General features: G+C 40.2%; 1 protein-coding gene across 1 annotated transcript in view; it reads right to left on the bottom strand.

The window, feature by feature from the left end:
* The window catches only part of PRTG (protogenin), a 77,155-nt gene extending 50,279 nt beyond the window's left edge, over positions 1-26,876 (bottom strand). The window contains 2 exon segments of the mRNA XM_062501211.1: positions 25,882-26,184; positions 26,792-26,876. Coding sequence (XP_062357195.1) covers positions 25,882-26,184; positions 26,792-26,876 — 388 coding nt within the window.
* Between the last annotated feature and the right edge of the window lie 266 nt (positions 26,877-27,142).

The raw sequence follows: 27,142 nt of genomic DNA, 5'->3' as shown, positions 1-27,142 counted from the left end.
AAGTCACAAAAAGTCACAACTATGAAGAACTGCACAAAACCTTTAAAAAAAAATCTTATTAATACTACTAAATGTAGGTTTTAGAAACAAAAATTCCCACATACCTCTTATTTAAATTTATACATTGTTTATCAGTTTACCTCAATACTTGCTCCCTCTGTATCTTCCTTACCTATATCTTTGGTTTCTTCTTAATTCTGGCTTTATTTGTTCCAGTAAAAACTGTTTTTATAAGTCTACTCCTGTCTCATGAAATCTGACCTCTCTGTAACAGGCTTCTTTTCCTGGCAAGCACTGATTCCAACTCAGAACCCCAAGAACAAGTCATTAAAGCAGTGCTGTTAAGAGGCCAGAGCTCTATAAAATGGATAAGAAACAAAGTCTCAAGAGACATACTCTGCTCCCAAAAACAACCCTGCGATGCAATAAATGTAAGTGCCTTTTTGTTTGAGTTTTCCCCCCTCTTCTCCAGTGTATTTAGTCATTTTGTTCCCAGATTTATAGCCAAAAGAAAATAATTAATGTTACTCTGAGAAGCTGATGCTCCCACCCTTTTTAACTTGCAAGATACCAAGTGCTGCTTACAGAAGCAGAAGACAATAACTAGAAACTGTATTTACTTGCACAGATTCCTGAAATTTATGCAATAGGTGTGTGTGTTTGTATGGTTACTTCTAAGAATGAAGATCTCTACTGGGCAGAACTGAGTGATTTATACCATCAATGTTATCTATGCAGAGAGAAATCGGACATCAGTTCTGGTAGGAGTCCCTCCATTTGCCATTGAGGCAAATATCCACAGGTTCAAAGCCCAAATGACTGCTCTCTGTGACATGCTGATGAAGTATCAGAGAACTGCTGCTGATGTACATGGATTGAATACTATCCTGCATCATGTTAAAACTTTCTGTGTACCTAAGCAGGTTTACAGACTTAACTATAAAGGTACGAAAAAGTCAAACTTAAGAAGCTCATGCCTCACACCCTTTGTTTGTATGCAGCAGAAGTCTTTCACCAACTTTATTTATGAAAAGGACCAAACAAACAAGCAAAGAAGAAGCACAACACACACCGACTTCATTCCCTCCTGAAATTAAGTCCTGAAGCTTGCTGCAACACAAATCCAGTGACCTGCTCCCTTCCACACTGTACTTTCTACTGAGACACTTCATGTCATTATGAACTCATTTTCTGAATGAGCTTTCTTAAGATGCAAAAGAAATTCCAACAACCCACATGTTGATTACTGTTTCATCACAGCTGACTCCAGCCTACACAGACTAGAACTACAAATGTGAAATAAAAAACCTGTAAGAATGAAAGATAAACCCAGAACTGAAACAGGAGCAGAGTTTTCAACTAACCAGAAGGCACCAAATATTGAGAAACTCTGCAGCACATGATGGTGATGCTTAAATGTTTCTCAAGAAATAATGGCCACTCACAGAGATGAACTGCTCAGGTGGAAAGAACAAAAGTTCATAGTGCCATTTGTACACAGCATCTGCTAAAGCTATTGAAAATTTCACAATAGCCCTAACCCTTCAAGTGAAACCAAAAATCTTTGCATTTTTTTTAACTCTCTGGTGAAGAGATTTCATTTGAGAAAAATAAACTAACATGTTGAAGAGAAGCTATGGTGTTCTCCAAAGAAATAAATTTCAGGGAAGCACATAACAACTCTTGTCTTCTTGATCTACTTTTTGTGATGCACTCTCCCTCTGAAACAGCATTGAAAAATCCAACAAATATACATGTGCATTATATTTTAACACCAAAGCATATTCATATTTCCTTGGAGTTTTTGCAGTTTCTCAGTTCTTGTAGGAATAAGGCTTAAAAGAGATTATGAAAGGAGCTCCGCCATGCCTTTTGGCTAGACAGACACACATTTCCAATGATTTGCTGTTCAAATGACACACTTTGGTCTGGATCTGGGTTTGGAATAAACTTCATATGAGTATATACTGGCAGATCCAGACACTTGGCAAGGCTGCTGACACAGAGCTCTTCTCGTTTCTCAACAAGACTGTGGAGTACACAGAGCTGGGGCTGTCATCATGTCATACAATGGGTGAATCTTCCCAGAGCTTCCCAAGAGATAGTAGTAAAATAAGTTTTTCGGAGTCCAAGTTCTGCTTATTACATGGAGTTCAGAGGTGAATGTCACACAAATACAGCAATAGGAAAAAGATTTTCGTAACTGTAAGTGAAAAGGGATTACTGTGAAAGGGCATCTTGTATGTGCTACCACAAGCAGAGTGATTTCTTACACTCACCCTTAAAACTTTAATCAAGTGTTGCTTGGCCTAGAATTACTATTTTTAAAATGTGAGGCATAAAAATGAGAAATTTCAGGAGAAAAAGAACCTGACCTGCAAGGAAAAATTAAAAGAGCCAGGATCTGATTAGCTCTGTGAAAGGAATCTCAAGAGAGAAGTGATAGTCTTACTGATTAATAAGAGTCATTGCTCCCTGTTCTCCCTAATACTTGCTTGTATATTTGTAAGACCAGAAAAAGCAAGAAGAGGTCTTAGCTCCAGCACGGGAAGTTCAGGTGAGGCTGCTGAATGGAAATCTATTGGCACAGAGCACACAAATAAGGGAGGAAACTGCATTTGCAAAGGCTTTATCTCACTCACTGGCTGCACATCTCCCTCCTCTAATGGCCATTATTTAAGGCAAACAACTGAGCTGAGATGGAACTGAGTTAAATCTGTAAGAGGAAGTGATATCATCCACAACACATTCGGCCCTTTCAGGCACAAAGGAAAAGTGTGGGCTCATTCTGACTGTTATAAAAACTGTAATTCAAACAACATACTGGTAATGGCATTCTTATAAATTACCAGAGATTTAACTCTGTGATAAATTGCAAAGTGTGGCTTTTTCACTAAAGTCAGCTGTTTTAACTTCTTTTTAACTTCAGCCAGAATGGTTGGAAAAATAAGCTTAACTAAAATACACTTTTTCTATAAGCTTGCATTTTAAAGAGGCATTTTGAAATTGCATGCTTTTGTGCAAGTATTGGCTAAAACTTTAGTTTAATATACTTAGTTTTAATTAATAACCAAACCAAGCTGAAAGCCTGATACTTAAACTTAACTGGAACAAAATTAGTTGGCTTTTGCCCCCCAAAAATCAGACACACTAAATAAATAAATAATCAGATAAATCATACAGGTTGCTGACATCACTGCCCACATGTTAGGAACTCAATGAAAGTTCTGCAGAATGCTGTATCAGGTGCTTAACTTATTACACAAGAATTTTCAAACTGTGTTTATCTTTCTCTGTATTAATAATTACACATTGCTATGCTATGTCTTGTGCTAGCCTAACAAAAAAGCAAGTGACAGCAATAAAACAACTACACTCTCTCCTTCTGCCAAAAATCTAAAACCAGGGAGGGGACTGTAGTGTTCATAGGTCTTTTCTCAGACATAACTTAAGGCTCTCAGGATGGTTGGGTTGTTCTTTTCACTTGCATGCTGAGAAACACCTGTAGGAGGGAAAAGGGGAAGGAGAAAAATGACCCATCCTGTTCCAACCCCGTGTAGCTGCAGAAGGGGAGAGCAGAATACTGCACATAATCCTTATCTAATGCACAAGGAAGTCTTGATAACAGATTGAATCTCCAACACCAGGACCCACAGATTTTAATGTCCTTGAACTAACCCAAGCCAAACCACACCCTCACTGCCTTTCCAACTGCCTTTCTTTGCACCTCAAACAAGCTTTTCCAGACAATTTCACTTCCAAAGGTAGCGTACATTTTAAAGGATTAATGAAACAGTTCACCACAGTTTTAAAATCCATATGTGTGTGTGTATAGCATAACTGCAGTAAGTTGGAAATACCAGTCTTTAAGCTATCTCACTTCACCTCACTGATAGCTTGGGAAAAGCTTTGCTAGAATGGCACCTTGCACCCTCTAATCCCAAATTAAACTAAATCCTTTTAATGTGCAACAAGGAGATTGCTGCTATTAATCCCCAGACTTTAATGAGGTACTAACACTAAACTGTTAGACATGACTTTAAAACCAGTATGCACCCGAACTGCCTGGAAATGTGGTCATCCTGCTAAAGGGCATTCATTTTACCTTTCTCTTTTGTTCCCCAGCTTCCTACTTTAGCTTAGATTCCTGCCTTTTCTTTGTTCTTTCAAGCTGCTTGCTACAAACTCACTCTTAGAAAGAAGGCAGGATAGACAGAGCTAAGATGACACAACAGAAACATATTGGCTTGCCATGACTATGACACATAATTTCTCAGTATGAACAAGAAAATAACTTTCTTAAGAAATCTAGAAGTTGCACATAAAAAGTGTGGGAGGAAATTACACCCAATTCAGATATTATGTAACAGAAGAGAAATATTTGAAGGAACAAAAAAAGCAAGAGAGACTAAATCAAAAACAGCCTTGAATTACTGATATCAAATTTGAGGAAGAAAATCCTTCCCTTTAGTATGAAGACTGCAGCAGCAGTTTTAAGGATGATGGTTCAGAATTCCATTGAAAAAGGAGTCCAGACTCAAATCATTACCTTACAATTCAATAACAGAGAAGTTAAATTAGACTGAAACTGCCACATTGACTAGACACTATCAATAATTGATATGGGAAACCCAATAATCTCTCTATCCCACAATTGGTTTAACCATTTGCCATTTAGAATCTCCTAGCAGGCATTTTAACATTTTAGAGAAGGTGGATCAGAATTATAGTTTTCACAGAACACAATGATATTCTACAGCAATCCTCCTGATGCTTTGGAAAACCCTGCAGAGTGGGAAATTACAGAACAACATTTTTATGATCTGCTAGCTTAGCACAACAACTTGGGTTCCTGAAAACACAAACTTAAACAGAAATACTACTACTACTACTACTAATAATAATAATACTAATAATAGTAGTAATAATAGTAATAGTAGTAATAATAGTAATAATAATAATAACAATAATAATAAATTTAAAGGCCCCAATATTGCAAAGTGCTAACAAAATTAGAAACCCCATTTTTGCACCATGAAAGACACAAGTATATAATATGAGCCAGATCCGGCCATGAAAATTGACATTCAGAAAATTGACATTCCCTTTAGACAAAACTGATCCTTCACACCATGTGCTCCTTACTTTTCAGTTCACAGAACAGTACTGCTGTATCTAAGGAGAAAATTTTTCTGAGGTATTAGCCTTGCAGGCTAAACCCTTCCAAAATCACATTCTCACTTTTGGAGGGACCCGAAAACGTTGTGCACAGAGGGGTAATTACAGAAAGCTTTCACTGATAAACACCAAGAAGACCCCAGATGAGCTGATGAGTGAGGATTTGGGCCATCTGCCCTTTCTGCTATTCTCAGTTCATTACTTCTGCTCTGGACAAATCTTCTCCAAGGCTCTGACTGCTCAGCTGAAGGCTGAGCTCCTTTGCACAGCTTACTGCAGTTTGCCTCCAACATAGTGCCAGACAGTTTGGGAAGCTGCTCTGCTAAAACTTATGGTCCCCTTATTGCAAAAACAATTACTCCAAGCCCACCACATTCTTACTTCCACACTAAACTAAAAAATGAGAGAGAAATGCAATAGAGAATGCAATGGAAAAGAAACAAAGGTATGTTCTCATTTTTCCTTTCCTCTCTCGTATTCTTGCCAGTTTGCGCAGATATCTAAGAAGTAGAATGTTTAGCGTAGATTAATTCCAAAATAAGATGCAGCTCACCAGGAATTACTCTCCAGTCTCTGATGAGAAGGGAGAAAAGAAATCATTAGCCTCATATACAAAATCAATATTTATAAAATATAAAGCAAAGCTGTTTCTTTGTGCATTAAAATCTTTGTACAGCATTGTCCAGTGTCTCCGCTTAAAAAAACCAAAAATTTTAAAACTGCCCATTCACAAACTACCCACTATTTTTCTGGTACTGAAGAATGCTATAATCTAAAGGCAATGAAATGGAGAAGCAAAGAGGTCAACAGCCTGAGCACCCTCGAACAAAAGTTCCCTTGGAGATGTCAGCTGCAATCTCATTTGTTTCCTCTAACACTTTCAGGTTCCCCTGCTCCTTTCTTTAAAGCTCCTAAATTAGTGGCTGACAAATGATCATTTTAAAAATCCCTGTACAGGAATAACCAACTCTGAATTTGTCCACTGAAGATCACTCAGCTCTCCATCGTTTGGGCTGGGACTAGATTCTATAAAAGTGCTTATGGCCACACACAGGCAGTTTTCACCACCAGCTTTTCAAAGCCAAGACCAGTCTGAAGTTTCATATATAGTATTTTCTGTTCCTGAAATCCTGGAAGTCAACTAGGTTATTCTGGACCAAGTTTTTAGGGAAATGTACTCATTTATCCTTTCTTTGCTACACTACACTATATCCTTATTCCTTCATTCTTACAGTATCCTCAGAAAGCAGGAAAATATATTGTCATCTCTACTATCCCAGTTTCAGCTTAAAACCACAATATCCATATACAGAATGGAAGTTTTGAGATCAAGTTTCCAATCTATTCCAGTGCAGAAAATCAAGAGAATAGGACTCAAGTGGATGCATGTTGAAGACAGTTCACAGGAAAAGAAGAAAACCTTGAAAAGTTAAGAAAAAATACGTCAACATCATCACAATGCATCAGAAATCTCTCTGATACTGATTATTTTTTTCAAGGATAAAAGCAATCATTTCTTCTCAGGATGTTTTGTACTCTAATAAAGATGCTCTTTTCTTTTGCTGAACAGGTAGCACTAAATTTTGGAAAGTGTTAACCTTAGCAACAGAAAGAGTTCATAATTAGCATGTCCGCTCTGTTTGTTATGGAAAAAAAAAAAATCTCAAAACAGTTGAAGAAAACTGGCTTCTCAGAAGTGGATCACTCATCAAAAAGTTCTCTCCAATGCAGAAACACACATGAAGAAAGGGAAAGGCACAATTTGACAAGGTGACTACTGGAATGTACTGTTCCCTCCTCACTTCTTCAAACCACTGGAACAACCAAAGAGCTTGTTATCCATGGCATATTAACATAATTGGGACAATTAATGGGAACCTGGGCAGCAGCAATGTGCCAGAGAAGATAACAGGAGGATCCTCACTGACACTACCAACCTGTGAATGCCTTATTTTACAGTTTGTTCTCCTGCCCATCAGGTGCTCTTAGAGCCACACTGAGATGAGAATCCAATATTGCAATGCAAGGGCATGCATCAGAATTCTCAGTCTGTGAGGGAAGAAAGTACCAGGTGTTTCTATTTTACTTTGGTAGAGAAGCAGCTACCAATACTGCAAAACTGTCACTCTTGCAGCTGCATGCAAGCTGCTCACATGAGTACACATACTGCCTTACTACACTTAAATCATTTAATAGGGTGAAAAAAATATACCACTATCACCCCTCCCAATAAAGGCAGACAAACATCTCACCTCAGGAGTTATCACTAGCACTGTTTTGAAAGAATTAAAAGCTTGAGGCTTTGAAATATGTGGCTCTATATATTCAACAGTTTATTGATGGTGTAACTGACATTCCTTACCAAACCATGTAAACAAGCACGAGAGATTTGATCTTTTCACTTCTGAAGGCATCCCAGCTGGGGTTTTCCCTTCTCAGTCTATCTATCATCCAGGCAACAGTGTGTGGCCACAGAAGGTACAATAAATGCTAATGCACTTATCAAGGAATTCCCCTCTGCTCTCCAGCAGACAAGAAGCATAGGAAATAGGAGAGAAAAGGCACACAGTAAGCCACATTAAGCAGCTTCAAAGCTGTTCTACTTGTGTGGCTGCATGCATTCAGGAGAAAGAACACACCACTTTCTCCCTTGCAAGGACTGATTTCCTTCAGCAGTTTGCCCAGTGATTGCCTTCTAGTATCTATACTTAATCCCACGGATGCCTTTCTTTGGAGTTGCTGCCATTCTGTGAAGAATTAGTTCTGCTTAATAGCCCAACTGTTGCGTGGGGAACATCCAGCACAGTTTTGCACTTTACAACATGAAGACAAAGATCAGAACACAAGCAGGATTTTGCAACAAAAGACATGTCCCTTCACAGCTAACCTAATCAGGCATCCAAAGAGAAAAACCAAAAAAAAAAAAACCAAAAAAACCCCCACAAAACCAAAATAAACCCACACAAATCAAAATAGAACATGAAAGATTTAAATATTGACTGCTATGATCCTGAAGTTCCCCAAAGAACGAGAAAAGATTTAATAATCACTCAGTGCAACACAGAAAAGATAATTTCAGCACTTTGCAACAAAAGTGTGCAGCACTGAAAGCATGAATCTGCCCCATTCTGAACAATGAATTTTACTGAAGATGCCAGCAGAAGGGTAAGACCTCTATTTATCGGTCTTATATCTCTAAAAAATAATAACACTATTCCTGGCTAAAACAAAACTAGACCCTAAGCAGAATGCAAAACCCACTCTTCACCTCACCCTGCCTAGCTCATCAATCAGGGGAAGCACCAGAGAGCACATCCCAGGCCAGGAGCGGGGCCCCACACATTCCTGTGCTGCACCACCCACCCTGAGCCTTTCCTCACATCTGGGGGAAGGCAGAGGAAGGGGTTTCATTTCATACAGTGGCAAACTGACACCATCCCCATATGAATGAGTGTAAGTTGATATGGTGGTGCTGTTAAATCTCCAGACTGTCAGAAATGCTATTCCTGAGAGATAGGAACACTCTCCATTTTTTCGCTTACAGTGTTTCAGAATCAGCATCCCAGGATGAAAGACCATTTCAATGCAAAACGCTGAGCAGGGGTGCTGGGAATTCAAGCCCTTCATCCCCCTCTCCAAATGTCAACATTTCCTCATTCCCACGGGGAAAGAAGAAATGCCTCCACTCTCAAGGGCCAAATGCCTGCAGCTCATTTCCCTGTCACCAAATGCCCCACTACTGCATTACACAGCCCAGAGATCTCGGCCAAGAACAGTCTTTCAGCAGAGGGTAGTAACTAACAGTTAAAATCTCAATGTCTTAAACTTTGGGAGCAGCAGGGAGAAAATCAGAAACAAATATCACACAAAAAAAACAGGCAACAAAAGACACTGTCATTGTCGAAGCTACTTAAATCCTCTAATTAGATGTTTACCTGAAAAATTCTGTAGGTATAAGAGGGGGAAGTGTTTACAATTCTTGCAATTTTCAAATGCAACAAATCAGAAGTGCAGTTTTCAGATAAAGTTATTTTGCCTTCAATGTCTTTAGAGGAAGTCATCTTGCTATGGCTATTGACTGCTTGGGTGGGAGGCAATTGTTGGACTCCTGGATTTCCAGTTTGCCCAGTCATAGCACAACCAACCAGCCATGTTCTTCTAAGTAGGTAATACATCTAGTTATTAGATTACTTATATTTTCCAATACACAATGACAACCCATTTTCCCTTTTGGTCATTTTTAAAAGCTCCTTGTTTGTCTCCAACTCAAGGCCATGAATCAAAGCCACCAGGGAAGCACTGAGAGAAGTGTTATCAGGGGCCCAGAGAAGCTGCTCTCCCCATCTCACACATCCTATTCCAGCCTGAAACAAGCAAGTCCCAAGCAAAGGGACTGAACCCTGGCTAATGCAGCTGCTGGCAGGAGAGGAATATCACAGGCCTCTGTGAAAGAAGGCTGCCTATTCAACAAGAGTTTTACTTATCCCAGATTTCTCACACACATTTAGAGGTGTATAACACAGAAATGTTAGCAAGGTTAGATTATCTCAAACTTGCATTTTCCCTTGTGCTCTTAAGGTAGTTAAGCCATTAATTTATCTTGACAAATACAAAATTCTCCCTTTTCCAAAAAAAAAAAGGAGAGAAAAGGATACAACACATCAGCAGCTTCAGTGTATTTTCTTCTAAATTATGCACTTGTACTTCCATCAGCAGAAATAAAATACCTTGGCCTGGAGCCAATCAGAAATCCCTCATAATACGTTCAATAAGCCAAATCAAAACAGTACATAGCTTATGAGAGTGGGGAAAAGAAACTTGAAGGTCGTATTTCATCTGCTGCAGCTCATGGTGTTCATTCAAACGGAGGCAGAAGGTTAACTGGCAGGATCTGCTCTCTAATGCCTGTTATTTCCAGTGGAAGGAGCTAAGCAACGACGTGCTTTGCTCAGTACTTTGTGAGGAGACCAGCAAGGAAATCCTAATGCTAAGGAAACACAACCCAGCTGGAGGGAAAATGGAAAGAGGAGCCTGGCAACACACTGAAGCTAAAACACACTTCCCCAGCGTAACTCAAAGTTGGTTTTTTGGACATATTAATTGTCAAACTGGAAACATGAATAAAGTTTCGTAATGAATGGAAACACTTTCCTAGTTTTACAAAAAAGGGCATTCTAAACCAGCAGAAGGAAGCAGCTCTCCTGAGCATTGAGAAAATGCTGAGTTTGTACAGCAAGCTATTTTTTCAGGTGAAAACAGGCACTTGGTAGAAAACATGAAGTTCTACCCTCAGCTTTACCATCGCCTGTGTTGTCTGGGGGAAAGTAATTTATTAGTTTGATCCTGTCAAATCAATTTTCTTCTCACTTCTCTCTTCATCCAAAACAGAGGTAACACTCTAATCTTTTACTTACTTGATGCTTTCTTTCCTGGATTGCTCAAAACCATATGTGAGAGGTAGTACAAACATTAATACTCCTGTAATATACACATTAAATGTAAGAGTGAGATTAATAGTAATTGATATTCTTAACTCTGTCATATGAACCAATCACAAAAATCTATGGATTTTTTGGCAGAAACATAGCGGGGTGGACCAATCACAGAAAGGATGGAGGGAAACAACAAAAAAGAAACAAAACAGAATAACCCTATTGCACTGATGGAATTGAAATTATCTGTCCTTCTACGTGAGCACCACACTGCACTGATAAACTAAATCTCTCTTTGATTGAAGGCCGAATTAAAACAGAGAAAAGCAGGAACTCTTCTGACCCAAAAGTAATCCACTCAATCATATAATGCATCCCCTTCCTTTTAGTAAAATGAATAGCCCTCCATAGAACCTTTTTCTTCCTTGACAAGTCCTTGACAGAAGAATGTGAATCTGGACAGTTAAATGAATCAATCACCAGCTGCTAGTCTAGGGCCAAGATGGTGAGCCGAGGGGCCTGCAGAGTTCACTGACCACTGGTCAAAGCAGGACAAAGGCTTTGCCTCTATGAATAGTCTACTCCTGGGATCCAAAGGTCACTTAGCTGCCTTGGAAACGGTCCCCTTTGGTTATTTTAAGTTCTCAGGCTATTCTGGCACAGATATTATTGTTTCAGGTGGTCACCATCTTTCGCCACCACAAGTTTGTGAAAGGCCAGGCAACCATTATTTAGATAAACGGAAGAAAATGGTGAACACGGCAGCAACTAAATAGTGAGGAAAGAAGCAATCAAAATAAATAAAAATAATGCTTTACGCTTCCCCACAATTCCAGCTTCTAAACAGGCCTATGAAAACATCCTCAGAGAAAGAAGGTCCCAACACCCAAAGGTACAAGAGGATCTAGATCCCCAAGAGGATCTAGACGCACACATTGCAACAAAGGCACAAAGTCTTGAATGCTCTGCTGCCTTTGATATTCTTTACATAAAAGTATCAGGAAAAGCAACAACAACAGAAAAAAAACAAACAAAAAACCCAAACCAACCAAACAAAACAAAACAAGTATTGGAGCTTTTCTCTGTTCATGACCACAGGGCTGTTATTAACAAAAATGTACTTTATGGCTCAACATAAGACCTGTAGCCTGACAAGCAGGTGGTAGTCTAGGCTATGTGGGGGAGTAAATATTTGAGAGAAGAGACAGAGCGGATGAAAGAGCAGGTGAAATCCACAGGTGTCAACTCCTCTACAGCACTGGAGCCCACAGTCCTGCCTGGCACCTCAAAACAACTCTTCTCTGTACCAGCAATACACCCAATTTCATCTCAGTCAGATGACAGGGAGAGTAAATTTTGTACTGACAAACACCAGAGAGTGCATAGATGAGCCTATGTACGTATGTGTGTGTGTATATATATATATGTGTGTGTGTGTGTGTGTGTGTGTATGTATGTATATATATAACCTGAGGACTACTATTATTATCAAGTTAAATTTATTGCTAAATACATGCCCAGATACCAGCCCACGTTTTGGTTGAATCAGAATGTTCTGACAAATTTACTTGTTCAAGAAGTTGCCAAAAGACCCTCTGTTACAAATCTTTTTTTTTCATTAGATCCTGCCCATATAAAACCCTAATACTTTCAAGCATACTTATTTCTTATTTTTTTAAATTACATACATCATGAGATAAATGAAGCTAATCCCTAAAACCCTTCCTACTCATACATTCAATATCTCTTACATGTATGTATACATACACATGAAAATTTCCCAAATGCTCAGAAGTTGGGAAACTGAAGAAATGATGCTGTTTATGTAACTGATTTTTCTGTTTATATACATGCTTTAGGAAACAACACAAGTGCACAATCACACTTCCCCCAGTATTCACAGCACCAAATGGATGGTGCTCACATAATGAGAATCTCTTCAATATCTTGTTTTCTCCTCTCTGTTCAGTGTGTGGCCCCATTCCTTGTTTGTTACACTGTGTTAAGCACTGCCCTGAACAGTTTTCCAGCTTCCTTCTGGCCTTCCCTGCAGGGCTCTGCACTACAGTTCTTCACAAATGTTACTGCATCCACTTTCACACCTTGATATTACGTTCTATTATTATTTTAATTTTACTGTTGATTATGGACAAACATTTCGACGGGGAAATGAAATATTCACTAAATTTAGACATCCAAGACACAACACTGCTCCTTCACAGTACTCCATGTGTTTCAATCGTGGACAGCTCCCCCAACTTGCTGCAGCTCCAACTGGCCAGACCTCAGAACTTCCTATCAAATACTGAGGCTGTAAGAAACACATAATCAAAGACTTCCCATGAAAAATCGGGACAGGTGGACTCATTACATATTGCAGAAACTTCTGGCTGAAGCAGAAATGCATTTTTAATACTCTAAAAATCCCCAGAGTAGGAGATTATTCTTTGTCTTTCTGAAGTTCCCAAGGGAAGCTCAGGTCTCTCAGGTGCACTTTCCATGTCCTGAATGATCAGCTGCTCTGATGGGCACACTCTCTTGAGTAAGTCTTTGCCATATCCCCAGTCCTGTTCCACTCTGAACCTGTACCCATGGCAATCTGCAAATGAGCCAAGCCCAGGTCCCCCCACTCCACCAGCTTCTCCTCAGCACTGTCTCTTCCCACCAAACCCTTCCTGACCTCTAGACACATGAGACCACTCACACCTCCACTTCATCCCCTGCCCCTCCCAAACTTCCTCTCCAGGTAATTAGAGCTTTGTTTCCAGCCTTCCATTCCAGCTGGTTTCTCCAGGCAGTGTTAGATCACACTTCAGCTCCTCATTAATGCAGAACAGGAAAAAAAAGCAAGTCTACATCTGTCCAGGACTGCTTAGAGTGAAAGCCCAGCTTGGTGTTCACAAGCAACAGGCTCAGCACAAACATCACCTCCTGGCTTGAGCTAATCAAACTGAGTAAAGCTGTGTGAACATATGCCAAAAAAACAAAAAAAAAATTGAGATTTTTTTCCTCAGAACTTACAGGACAACCAATTCTAGTCACAGCAACAATAAAAGCTACTTCCAGAACACAAAAACCCCAATAAGTTCCATGTCTCTGTTCCCTAAGTAGACATTTCCATGCTGTCCTAGCGAAAATAAAATACAGAAAAAACAGTTTCATCTTCAATTTGCTCTAGGGAACAGGATAAACAGAGACAAATACTGACATGATAGATTTCTATCCAGAATGTTAACATGTCAGAAAATTAGCAACTACACTTCTACAATATAAATATTTGGCACATTTAAGATCAGAGAGCCACTAGCACCCTTAGAATAAGAGCATTTGTACATGCACACACAAAATAGAGCAGAAGAAAAGTCTACCACTGATTTTTTATTTTTTATTTTCCAAGAAGCATCGACGGGATTCATCTCTACTATGCAAAGATAAAGCCTGGCAGACAATTCTTTCTTGGGCAGGCAGTGGGGTGACTTTCTATGCCTTCTTAGAAAATCATGTTTTCCCATTGACAGAACTCTGGGCTCTGCTGTTCCTTCAGAAACATCTTTGCTAAGAGGACTAAACAATTCAAACCTACGCCACCTTACCAAGCACAAACATTTCAATTATTTTAAATCAACACCTTGGTGAGGTAACCTTCATTCACACTGCTGTTCCTTGAGATGGTCAGAGCTCATGTACCAGCTAGTAGCTGCCAAAAAGAGAAAACAAACTCTTCCCAGACAGACCCAAAGCCCCACTGCTCCTGCCTAGTTGCCTCTAGCAAACTAGAGGACTGATTCAACTTCTTTATGTTTCACTGCAGCTTCCTTTTTTAATAACTTCATTTTTGCACCATTAATGGACCTTCATATCTAGTACGCACAAAAAGCCCCACAGGCTACTAAAGAAGGTCATTAAAGGAAATGTCAACATTATAAATATTCATCTAAACACAAAGCACAGATTTTGAACATTTCATTCTCTCACTAGGATCTTCTTCCAGGATTTCCTTTGGTGCACAAAGTATACACAACTCTAAGAGGAAAGAAATACTGTTTCTAAACTATATCTAATAAAATTCTTCATGAAAAATATTTATTCTGTTTAAAAACTAACCATCTTCAATAAAATCTCTGACCATAAAGGAGTCTAATATACTACCATGAGCTCCATAATGATACCCATTAGTAGATTAGATATGCTGCCTTTTATGTATAAAAATTCCTGCAGCTATTTTATGATAGATAATATAGGGGTTCATTTAGTATGTATAGATTTTTTAATTATTATTGTATATCTTAAATAAATCCATGCAAATCAGTAATTATATATTGAGGGGGGAAGGGAGGATAAAGCCCTGTTTAGATTTCAGGGATTCACCATCTGAAAGCTTTTATTCTTCCACAGTGAAGGAAAGTTATGACCTTTGACATGTGGCCATGGTGCCAAAGAAACTGCTCATAAATGTGTGTCAGTAAAGAAGCAGAAATCAATAAATTCATTTAATCCAGTGGACTATTATGTAGTGAGACACAATATATTTTCAAGAGCCAACTGCTCTACTCTTTCTCTCAAAAGACAAAAAAATTATGTAATGCATTTTTTGGATATTCAATTTTTTGATGGTAATAATAAATATTTAATAAATATTTTGGTCAGCTATGGCACAATTTTTTAGTCCATTCATTTCTGCTTGAGAGATCCCCAGTACAGCGGGATTCAGGTAGCACAACAGGAACACTAGAAGGTAGGCAGATATCCTATTAACAACCTCTACCACTCCCAGAGACTATCCCACAGGAAGCAAACACTGGCAGATCTTAAAAGTGTGTATTTTTTTCCCCACAATGGGTGCCTAAGAGCAGAAAAAAAAAAAAATGAAAACATTGTTCATCATTCCAAACAAAGTAATTTCAAAAGACCACACAAAGCACTGTTACAAAGGCTTTCAGCAATGCATTTGGCCACCTACCCAACGCTGTAAGCACCAGCAGCAGGCAGCACTGGGTAAAGATTATGACCACTAAAAGCAAATCCTGAGTGCCACGTGCTGGGAATGTCACAAAACTCCCCACCAATGCTACCGAGAATTCCACAGTTAATTTCTTGTACACTGTGGGATAAAGCTGAGCTGCCTTCCTGGCACAGACTGGTTGAACTAATAAAAGCAGGATCCACTTTCAGCCTCTGCTGAAGATCAGTGATAAATGTGCTTGCAAACCGTGGGGTACAGGGCTGTTTGCATAAATAAGCATTAAAAGCAAGAGGGGAAGAAAGAGCTGGTCAAATGCTCACTTAGGCTTTGGGGGAGGAGGTGGGGGAAGCAAGTTTCACCCTTGTAATTTGGGACACGCTAGGTACAAAGTTTCTCCTCAGGCGAAATGAGTCGTGCCAGAACTCCCAGAGAATATTTCCAGTTAACGTCAATTTACCGGATGTCCCGGACAAGTTTAATGAACAAAATGATAAATGTCTGTCCATGGCTTCATAAAGTCAACGAATTCTCCTTACAAAGAACATGCATAATGCACAGCTCTGCCCGAGGCACATGTTACAGTTATTAGAGCTTTGCTACAGATCTTGATGTGGATGGTGAGATGGTAATTTAATAATTTACCCTAGTTAATTTGCTGATAAGTCATCTAAGCAATTTATTAATATGTTCAAGACTGTACAAGCAGGAGTAAGCATTTTAAATTCTGCTGCATATTCAAAGACTTTAATTTTAAGGTTTCTTTGAAAAGATAACGGGTTATTTGAAAACTTCCAGTAGTAACAAGTTGTAAAGAAAAACAATACTGTGTAACACTGACCTGGTTTTATTGCACATCATTGCAATGGCTATTAAAACAGCTTTTTCTTAATCATAATTATTGTCTGATCTTAAGTGACAGGAAGACCACCTGAGACAAGATATTATACTTGTGTAGAATAATTTTTACCTCATATAAATTTGGGGTCAAAACTGACCTCAAAGTATCTTATGACACTTCCCTTCTCTGCCACAGCTGTGAAAATAAGCACTGGAAAACAGCACCTCCTTAGAGGCATCACACAGGAATGAGGCAGGAGGGGCACCAGAAGCAGCTCTGCAGATCCAAAGCAATAATGTAGCACATACGTGACAATTTATGAGAAAAGGAAAAAAACAAAAACTAACTAAATGCAGAAAAATCAACCAGCACCTGACTTGAGAAAGAAAAAAAGAGTGAGACCATGGGAGAGGACAAATGATGAGAAAATTTTCAATGTTAGAACACATCAGCAAATAAATGAAAAGCTTTGCTATTTGATGTGTTTGTTTTCCTCTCCATTTTAAGGTGTACAGAAAGTGTCTCAATACAGCTTAAAGGAGCCAACAAACCCACTTTGTAAAATATGGTGATATGGACATGGTGATAGATAACTTCTGAGACTTTAGAGGGAGAAGATGGAGCATTGCTACTTCACACAAGAAGCTCACGCTGCAAAGGCTGAGATAGAAGCTGTTTTTCTAAACTTATTTTAATGTGTTTGGACTTGAATCTGAAATGGCTCAAAGTACAGCCAAGAAAGCCCCAGAAACAAGGAAGGTTTTACACAATAAATTCCGATCTACTGGAATGAGAACAAACAATGTAATCACTCAATGTGATCAGGATTATTATCTGAAGACACTAAAAATTAAATTTGAAAATATCAAGTTGCTTCTGTTCACAGGATCCTCTCTGGTTTCCAACACCCATCCATCACTATAAACAAGATGCACACCACAAGCTCTAAAGACTTCGTTTAACTTTCCCCCCAGCTATGCATTAAAAGAACACCAGATGACATGTTTAATGCTTGTAATAACTTACCTCTTATTACCTCTTGTTATAAAGTACCTCTTATGCCTGGTCAATCATTAATTGTTTCTTTTAAAACTCTCTCTCATAAGCAAGTAATTTCAAAATTAAACTACTGCTACCTCAGAGCTAAAGAGCAAGTTTCTAACACTTCTAAGCTAAGGTAAATTATTGTTATTATTAAATTCTAAATCATAATTTTAGCATGTTCTTCAGCTAGAGGACCAGGACAAGGCAAATTTTGCTGCTTTGTCATCAATACACCACTCAGAGTAGCTTGCAGCTAAGACAGAATTTTCTCCTTTCTAAACACTGTGTTTGCTCCACCTAAAGCTGCAATTCCAAGTCTTGCACATAATGGAATTTGTTGCCCAAGCCACCATCTACCTAAAACATGTGCTTGACAAAGACGTTCCACATCAGAATACAGAGAGAGTGAATTGCAATGTTTTGAGATAAAACTCATCCTACCACCAGTCTCCTGATAGCAGTTTTCTTCCTAAATACATCAAAGACCCTCTCTGCAGTTGTCTTCATGCTTTTCACAATACATTTCTGCCACCATTCTAAAACAACCATCTTACTCCTCACTGCCCAGGAGAATTGTACCAGGACTCTGATGGCAGACACTGCTTTGAAACACAGTTTTTCTCCAAGGCTGGAGGTACCATTTGCTCAGCAGTATTCTACAATTGAAAAAAATGGTAGAATACCAGTCAAAATGTAGTTGTGAGGTCTTAAGAGGAAGAGAGTTGATTGTCACTGTCTGGTTTGTGTTCCAGAAGTCATTCCTTTCCTCAGAGCTTTGCCCACATGCAGAAACAATGTCATAAAAACACTTTCAAATAATTTATGAGGATAAGGGTATACTCTCACTACTTTAATTGGGAGTCAGTTAAAACAGGTATAAATGCAAGAATCATGACTACAGAAGGTTAAACAACTGCACTCTTTGCTGACTTTTACTCCCCAGTAACCCTGCCAGAGATGGTGAAGTGGTGTCTTGGTACATTGCAATTTTTGCCTCAAATGATTAAATCCTGATAAAACCTTTGGCTATAAAGCTTGTTGTCAACATTCCTGTGTCTTTCATAACAAGTTCATTTTCCCTATTCCATTTCTCACCTTGCACTCTACTGCTCTGTCATGCAGTAAACAAGCAGCTACTTACTGAATACTATTGCTACGATGCTCAGGCTAGAAACAAACTTGCTCCAGTTTAGCTACCAAAAAATTTACAGTTTTCTCATCAGCCAAAGTCAGAAAATACCCTGGCCACAGTGGGAGTTTAAAAGTTATTTAGTGTAATACTGGCACAGAAAGACTCAGAAACCCTGAAATTTTTACCCCACAAGATAGAAAGATGACACATTCTGTCATTGTCAGGTTTTGATAATCAGATTCTAAGTGAACTTCAGGAGGAGACCTGTCTGGCTCTGGGGGAAATGATACCTAGATTCTATTTCCCTACGTTGCAGATGTTCTGATGTGTCAGAAACCTCCACCAGAATGACAAGAGATGGGCACTTGAGAAACAAGCACTTTGAACAGGGCCTTGAGATGCTAACTGCATTATCCAGATACCACTTGGTTTATTTTGTCTTTGAGGGTGTTTCTGTTGTTAAAAACAAAACCAAACTTCCACTCACCCTAAGTCCAAATTTTATTTAATTGGAAAAAAACACAACAAAACCAATAGAATTTTTATTGAGTGTTATAAAATAAAGTGAAAGCAGCAGTAAAAAAAAAAACTGTCTAGTAATGCTTATTTATATTTTCCTCTAATAATTTAGGAAGGTGACCTACTGCCAAAGTTTTTATACCCAGAAAAAACAGGGTAGGAACTTCCAATAATTCCATGCACTAAGTCATAGGCAAACTGTCCATACTCAGGTGGTTTCACAGACATCTCTTCCCTAAACCTGCTGTTTACGTCTTTAAAAAAATGTTTCCACTACAGATGCAGGTTTTGGAAGGCTGCCAGATGGGTTTCTAACTCCCAGCACAAATGATCGAGTGTGATTTTTTTCCAGCTCTAACTCAATTGCTGAGACAATCAGCTTTAAAATGTAGACACTGCCTAAATGCTGCTGCTTAAAAGCTACCTAGAGGTTGACCCTAGTAACTAATGTTGACCATACAACCCACACTTACTCAACAAAATGTGGAGTCTTGACATTGTTGATTACATTTTCACTTAGGTGGTGATTACCAGTTATAAAGACTGGAAGCAATCAATCCAAATTTAACAGCTGGGCCTATTGATGAAACAAAACAAAACAAAACAAAAAAAAAACCACCCACCAAAACTAAATAAAGATTATGTTCACAATTTTGGAGAGAAACTGTGGAAAAAATACAAAATGCTGAGGAAAGCAAACAAATACAAAGCACAAATTAGTTCTACAATGGGCATGACCATATTTCTGTAGGAAAATGCTTAGTAACATTTAAATTCTTCCTCCAAGATTCTCTTTTGTGATTGTCTTAAATTGTTCTGCACACCATCAATAGCCACAGCTGTTAAATTGTGAAGACATGACAACAAGTCTCTAGGCAAACAACTGCTCAGAGTGAGATCCTTTTCTTTAGGATAATCAGAGCTGGCTGACAAAAGGGGGCCTTACTGAATGCCCTTTCAACAATTTCTACACCAAGAAACGCAGAGAAAAAGGGAGGGGGAAGAAAGGGAGCAGTGGGGGGGGAGCACCACGCTGCAGGAACAGAACAGCATCTTTTGCTGCCATACATTGCTTTGCAAGGAAAGGAATCTCCATAGGTTTGTGCACACAGCACATGCAGAACTAGCACCAGGTAAGGAGTGAATACTTTTGGCCACAGCTCTGAACAACATTTAGCACAGCATCGTGTTTTCCTTCAACATTTCTCATGCAGGTGGAGGTTTTATTAGCTACAGAGTGCACTGCCAAAAAGACTCTGCATACTTTTAAAAAAGAAGCTAGTAAAAACTTTATACATTGTAAAGTTTGGTTGATAAAAAACCAGTAAATAAACCCTAACAGCTTTGGTCTATCCAGATAGGAAGAAAAGCAAGGGCATGGAAGGCCTCATTTTGGCATTAGGCTTGACACAAATTTGAAACTGAGGTGTGGAGGAAACCCATAAAAAGCTCACTTCTCAAGTGACATGGAAGTGGAAACAAACACTGTTCATGTGCACCAAGCAAAGTTTTATACTTTTTTTTTTAATCTTGGTAACGATATAAAAGCCCACTTCTTATTGTGTAGAAGTGCTCTTGCAAGTGCAGCTCAGTCATTGTTGAAAAAAGGAAGGAATGCCCTAGCACCACCAACAACAAAAAAAGTAACTAATTATGTCTTTAAAGGACATTGACAATTGTCTTCTATCAAGGTTCTGCAGGACTTCAGGTGAAAAGATACCTGAGGAGTTGCAGAGGAGAATTTTACATTAAAAGGGTTAAGAAAAATAGTATTTCCCAGTTTTCTTATTTCTTCAGGATATCTCAGTTAAAAAATCTGTTTTTCACTGTTATCAACTGACATTGCTGACTAAGACATTAGAGCCTCATTCTCCTACCTAAAAATACTGGAATTTAAATGCACTAAGGATCAGCTATGTGCACACTCTTAGCTTAGAAACAATTTTTCCTCTCAGGATATTCAAATCTACTAATCAAAGCAAGAGCAGTAGGGCAGCACTTGTCAAAACCCAGACCACCAGGTTCCTTGAGCTGTCTGTAGCCACACCAGCTCTACAGCATTAAGACTTTACTCTCTTTCAATACAAGACTATTGCCTACAGCTGCCATCTGCCATACCACTTCCACCTCAGTCCAAACCCATTTCTGCCTCCTAACACCACCCTTCTTTCTCACAATTTGTACCTCTCTCCACTACTATTTAAAATAATTAAACATAGCTTTGAGTTCTATATGCATTTGGGAGACACCTGAAATGACAGATTCCATAGAAAGTGAAAACTGTATTGATAGACCACAGCTATTAATCCTGTTATTTCAAGGCAAGGTACAAAATTATTTTTAAAAAAATCAGTAGCAGAGGAGCAACAGTTTTGCCTACACGTTTTACACAGGCCTTAGTTTGATGAGTGTAAATTCATTAACCTTCCCCTGTCCCCACTAAGTCTTCCCATCTCCACTTCAGTCCTCTCAGTTACACCAGTACAATCACTGAGTGGCTCCAAGACAAACCATATCAGGGAACTCACCTGGGTTAAACACCATCTTTTGTTTTAATTCTATTATTTCAACCTAGTGAGTTAGCTACACATGCAGCTGTGCCCACACAAGGAACAGCACAACGCAAAAACAGAAACAAACAACTGGAACTGCAAAGGAAATGTGATTGTCACAGTACAGAAAGAGGCTCAGCTGGATGCACCCTTCAGTGCAAATATTTCAAAGCAGAGCAAAAGACACTATTAGGCTATAAACACGTAAATATGGCCAATTATTGGCAGGACAGTGGCAATACTGTGACAATGTGACAGTACTGTCACTGTGAAAATGTGACAGTGAAGTCACATGGCTGCCTCAGCACGTAAGCAAAATTATGAACTTTCCACCAAGTATGGTCTGCTATGTGTAAAGGGCCCAGCATTCCAAACAAGCTGCAGTGCAGTGGGCACACACACAGTTTCCCTCCAGGAGCATGTTCCCAGAAACCTTCTGTTTGCATAACCTTGCACTCTTGTGAAATGTAGAAACTTGTACAAGAAGAATTAGACTTACATTTCTTCTAATTCACAAACATTAAAATCAATTCAGGCAAGTTACAAGTGGAAAAAGGGTTATCTAGGAATGCTGTTCATATACCATTCAACCATCAGACTTCCATTTGTACCTTTTGTGAAAAGGACATTAACAGTGAGCAACCTATCCAACCCCTGCCCAATGCCCATGTTACCACCTTCAGAACATGATCCACCTTCTCCATTTTTCCTGAGTAATATTTTATTGGAAGTCTAGCTTTATTTTTAGGCAGACTCTTAGTTACCTGGGCTTGACTAATCAAAATTTTAAAATGCAGGAAAACAAAAATCTCAGCTTGTTTACTTCTAGCTGATTCAAAGTTGTACCACAAGGACTTTCTCTGAAGTCTATATTCCCTTTAGATTCTGTTAAAAGAGATCTCTCTCTCAGTAGCAGTGGCAGAAGTTGAATTTTGAATAAGTCGTGTTCTTAAGCAGTACCATTTCCCCTCCACACGTTCCCTCACAAAGGAGCTCCTCCTCTGCCCCCACATCAATCAGCTTTGGAAGTAACTACAAGCATGTACTGAAACTAATATTTAGTTTTACCTAACCACTACCTCAGCACCAGAATTTCCTTTCAAAAAGTAGGGGGATCTCACAAAAAAAAAAAAAAAAAAAGCCCTAAATTAGTCAAATTCTTTTGTGCATGGATGAACAACAGGAAAGCAAAGCCTTGGGGCCTCTGGGGAGGAACCCTGTCCCTGCAGACCTACTCTGATGTGCTCGGGAGATAAGGCTCCATAGTGACACTTAAGGAAAGGCCTGCTCACATTTGAATTTCTGCATTCCTCAAGAACAATTCATGGCAATCACTAACTTTGCAGAGGAGCTACATGAAAGCTTTGGCCAATGAATGAGGGTCATCTGCTCTTTATCACAAGGGTAAACCTCATCCTGGCCAGTTTCTAACCTTTTAACCCTGTGAATTCTTAATTTGCACATGAATAATGGAATTCTTGCCAAGAGTGCAACCTTAAGCTTCCAGTTTCTAACTTTAGAAACCAAGACCTGATCTTCTTGTGTGTTCAGATCTTAAACTCTTGGACAGATTAAAGTTTTTGATCTCCAAATGCAACACTAAACATTACAATTCTGAACCAAAAGATAAGCTTATTGGCAAAACCTCTGACCAGGCAAAGTAAAAGAACATCCTCACACCCTGCTGCTACCAGCAACTGAAGAGAGCATTTGCTTTTTTCCTCCAAAGAAAGAATGCCCATTTAATGCCTATTCTCCACCTGTTTAATATGTATAGTTCCTTCTGTACCCTGACCACGAGGTAATTTGCCTTTGCAGCAACCAACAACTGCTTCTAAAAAGAAAAATTGTAAGGCTACAAAATCCCCCACAAGACTTTCATTTATTTCACCTAAAATGTCTGCAAAGTTCAATTAGTTCATGAGAGCGGGCAGAAACACTGTGCAAATGAGAGAGAAAACTCATTTTGCACGTGTTTTATGGGCTCCAAATCATCACAATACAAATTACTGCCCAATTTCACAGCTTTACAGTAAAGATGACATTCTGAAACGGCTCAGATTGGTGCATGACTAAAGAGAAGAGACGGCTACATAGGATAACTTCATGTTAGCCACTCGTTAACCACTTAATCACTAAGTCAACAACACCTACTGTGATCATTATGGAACCGCTATCTCTTCCAGTTTTCTCCAACAGCCATAGAAAGCCTTTCAAGTATTCAAAGAAGAAAAAGAAACCTTTTGTCGCACAGAGAAGGGGAGGAAGAAAAAAAAAAGGGGCTGCGAAACAAGAATCTCCACAGCACGCAATCTATTAGTTCACAAGAATTTCTTCGTGAAAATCATCAAAATTAAACCACCTTTCTGATTAAATAATGTGTAAGAAAGAAACAAACATTTACAGAAGTTCAGTATGGTCTGAAGAAAACCAAATACTACAATTGCATTACTATGCTATTCTACTATAGTGCTCTGTACTATTCCAGAAGTTCTCTGGTATTAAGCACAGAGCTCATCCTGCAATGTCTCCAAATTAAACAGGCCCTGAATTTTCCAGTGCTACCCACAGAATCCATCAGCCGCTGCCTAGCTTTATGTGTTAACAACAAAAACAATCCTATCCTCTCTAGGAGGCTTTTCTTGTCTAATTTTTAATCATGCTGACACTCTGAAACTTAGTGAGGTGAATTTAAATGTTAAAAATTTTAATACTTCATTTTTCACCATTTTACCAAAAGCACCCACTAATTACTTAGCCCAACAATATGAGCAAGACAAAAAGTAATATGCAGGCAGATTTTTGAAATGGGGAGTTCAGAGTTTCACATTCTTACAGTATGTGAAAACTCAGCACTCACTTGGAGCTACCTGCTTCCAGGATGGTTTTGAATCACCCAGTGCTCTGGGTCACCAAACAAGGCTCTTCACACCTTCCTGGGGCATCTCGTGGACAGTCTTTACAATCAAGTCAGAAGTACACAGAAAAAAAGCTAACAAATGTTAACATTTGCACTCTTTTTAATGTAAGTTAAAGTACCAATTTCATTACTAGTTTCAGATTGAATTTAGTAAAATCTGTGACTTAGAACTAATGTCAAGTTTTCACAGAGGTACCAGCACTAGTTTGATTCAGCTTGCTACTAAGAACAGGGTCGAAGAGGTCAAAGGAAGTCTTTCCCTATTAGATTAAGTTCATCAGTTAAGTCCTATTATAGAGGGAACATGAGAACACTACATAAACTGTGTACTCTCCGTGTTACGTTTTCTTTGAAAGGAAAGTTTTCTTTACTTTGCCAAAATTTACTTTTCTTTGAAAAGTACATTGCTATATACTTTTGGGAAGCCAAAGGAGATCACGCTGTAGAAGTAGTCTAGTGGCAAAGCTCTGCACTGCCATGGAAAAAGGCACAGCATTCCTCTCCTCACACGCATCTCTTGCTCAATGTTTAAAGATGATAGGAAAATGGAGGGCAACAAACACCCGGGGTCAGTCTGTTAAAGCCATAAAGGCACTTAGACACAACTATTTCCTTCACCATTCCCCCAGCAGTAGGGAGTCACTCCAGAAATGCAACTCTCCCTTCCCACTGGAACCACATAACAGACCCTTACAGGAGGTTCCAGAGGAACCAAAAGGGACAGCACCCACATCTGCTCAGTTGAACATGTGTCAGAAAAGCAAGACCTTACAGTTGCCCAGAAAACCTTTTCCCTCTTTCCTCTCCCAGAGAAAAATATCTACATTAATCATTCCACCCTGACCCAAGATGGCACAACACAACATCAAGCAACTGAACAAGGAATTTCTTTCTCTTTTTTTTTTTTTTTTAAATCAGACCTGTAGATAACCTTTGCAAGGCTGCTAGAACAGCAGTTGGGAAACAAGACCTAGGACTTCTGTAGCCAGCATGACTCTGCATCACCACCTGCTCCAGGGACTAGTGACACACATAAGCCACCCACACAAGGCACCACTGCCCAAGAGGTCTCACAGGTGCCTGCGCCACTTCTGCCACGTCAGGGACTGAAAAAGGGACCACCATAAGTTTTTTCCATAATCTTTAAACATCTAAAAAGCAATAAAGGTTCTCTAGAATGACTCTATAATTTTGCATTTTAACTTTTCATGTACACAATCAAAATGATAGGTTGCTGTACGCTATTCAGGGAATTGCCTTCACAAACTCAGAAGCAGGTTAATAAACAGGACCTGGGACTTACTTGCTAGCATGAGGTGACTTTTTTGACTGAGAATGGCCCCATATTTGTTCAGCGCTAAGCACTGGTAAAATCCTTCATCAGACAGTTCTCCCTTCTTTCCTTCCACCTCACTGATATACAACGAGCCATTGGATAAAGTGTAGATCCGCTCATTTTCAGACACTTTGCCTCCATTTTTCAGCCATGTAATAGTTATAGGAGCTTCACCACGGGCTTGGCAGTCTAAAACCACCGGATCCTTCCTTGACACAGTAACGTCCTGAGGCTCTTTCACAAAAAACAGTTCACTAAAGCACCACACTCCTAAGAGAGAAAAGGAAACAAACAAACAAAAAGAATTCATTTGTAAGGACAGACATGTAAGCAGAGACGTGCAAGTTCCCAGGCGCACTGCGAGCCCCGAGTCATCCCGCGGAACGCACAGCACGAGGTGAAGCCATCGCTGCCACTCGCTCCGGGCGCTCCCAACTCGGACAACTCCGGGGAAACTCGGTACCGACTGCAAGCGGCGCGAAGCCCACAGGCTGGGAAAAGCCCAGGAGCCGGAGAAGCGGCGCTTTCCCCACGGGCTCGGGCTGGGGACGCGGTGACCGCGGGGGCCGCAGCGCCGGGGCGGTCACACAGGTGCGACCGCTCCGCCCGGCAAGTTCGCTAATTTTACAAGCCTGCCAAAGCAGCCGGAGCGAGGCGCGTCGTAAAAAGGCTGATTTTACAAGGAATCGTTAGCGAAAACCCCTCAGCAGAGCGCGGAGGGCCCCCCCCCCCCCCCCCGCTCCGTCGCGAACAAAGCGCGGAGCCGGCGCCGGTTCCCGCTCCGTCCGCCGCCGGTCCCGCCGCTGCCGGATAAATAAAGCCACGTGCGGCGGCCGCAGCGGGGCCGGACAATGGAGCTTGGGCCGGCCGGACTCACCTGGCAGCGGGAGCAGCAGCAGCGGCAGCGCCCGCAGCAGCGGCCGGCGGCGGAGCGGCGCCATTCAGCGGGACGAGGCTGGCATGCCCCGCCGGCCGCCCCACACACCGGTCAGCGGCCGAGGGGAGGAGACTGCGGACGGACGGCGCGGCCCCGGCGCGCCCGTCCCGGCCCTACTCTCTGCATCTCGTCTCCATTGGCCTTTGGGGACAAGAGGGGCGAGGGGCAGGGCCGGCCGGAGCGGGGAGGGAGGGACGGCGCTGGACGGGGCGGGCCGCAGGGCGGGGGTCGCGGCGGACAATGCGGGGGGCGGCGGGCCCGGCCGGCCGGAGCACGAGGGGCCGCGGGCTC

This window comes from Cinclus cinclus, chromosome 13 (genome assembly GCF_963662255.1).
Source record: "Cinclus cinclus chromosome 13, bCinCin1.1, whole genome shotgun sequence".
NCBI lineage: Eukaryota > Metazoa > Chordata > Aves > Passeriformes > Cinclidae > Cinclus > Cinclus cinclus.
The sequence above is the reverse complement of the archived record's forward strand: the minus strand, read 5'-3'. Positions and strand labels throughout refer to the sequence as shown.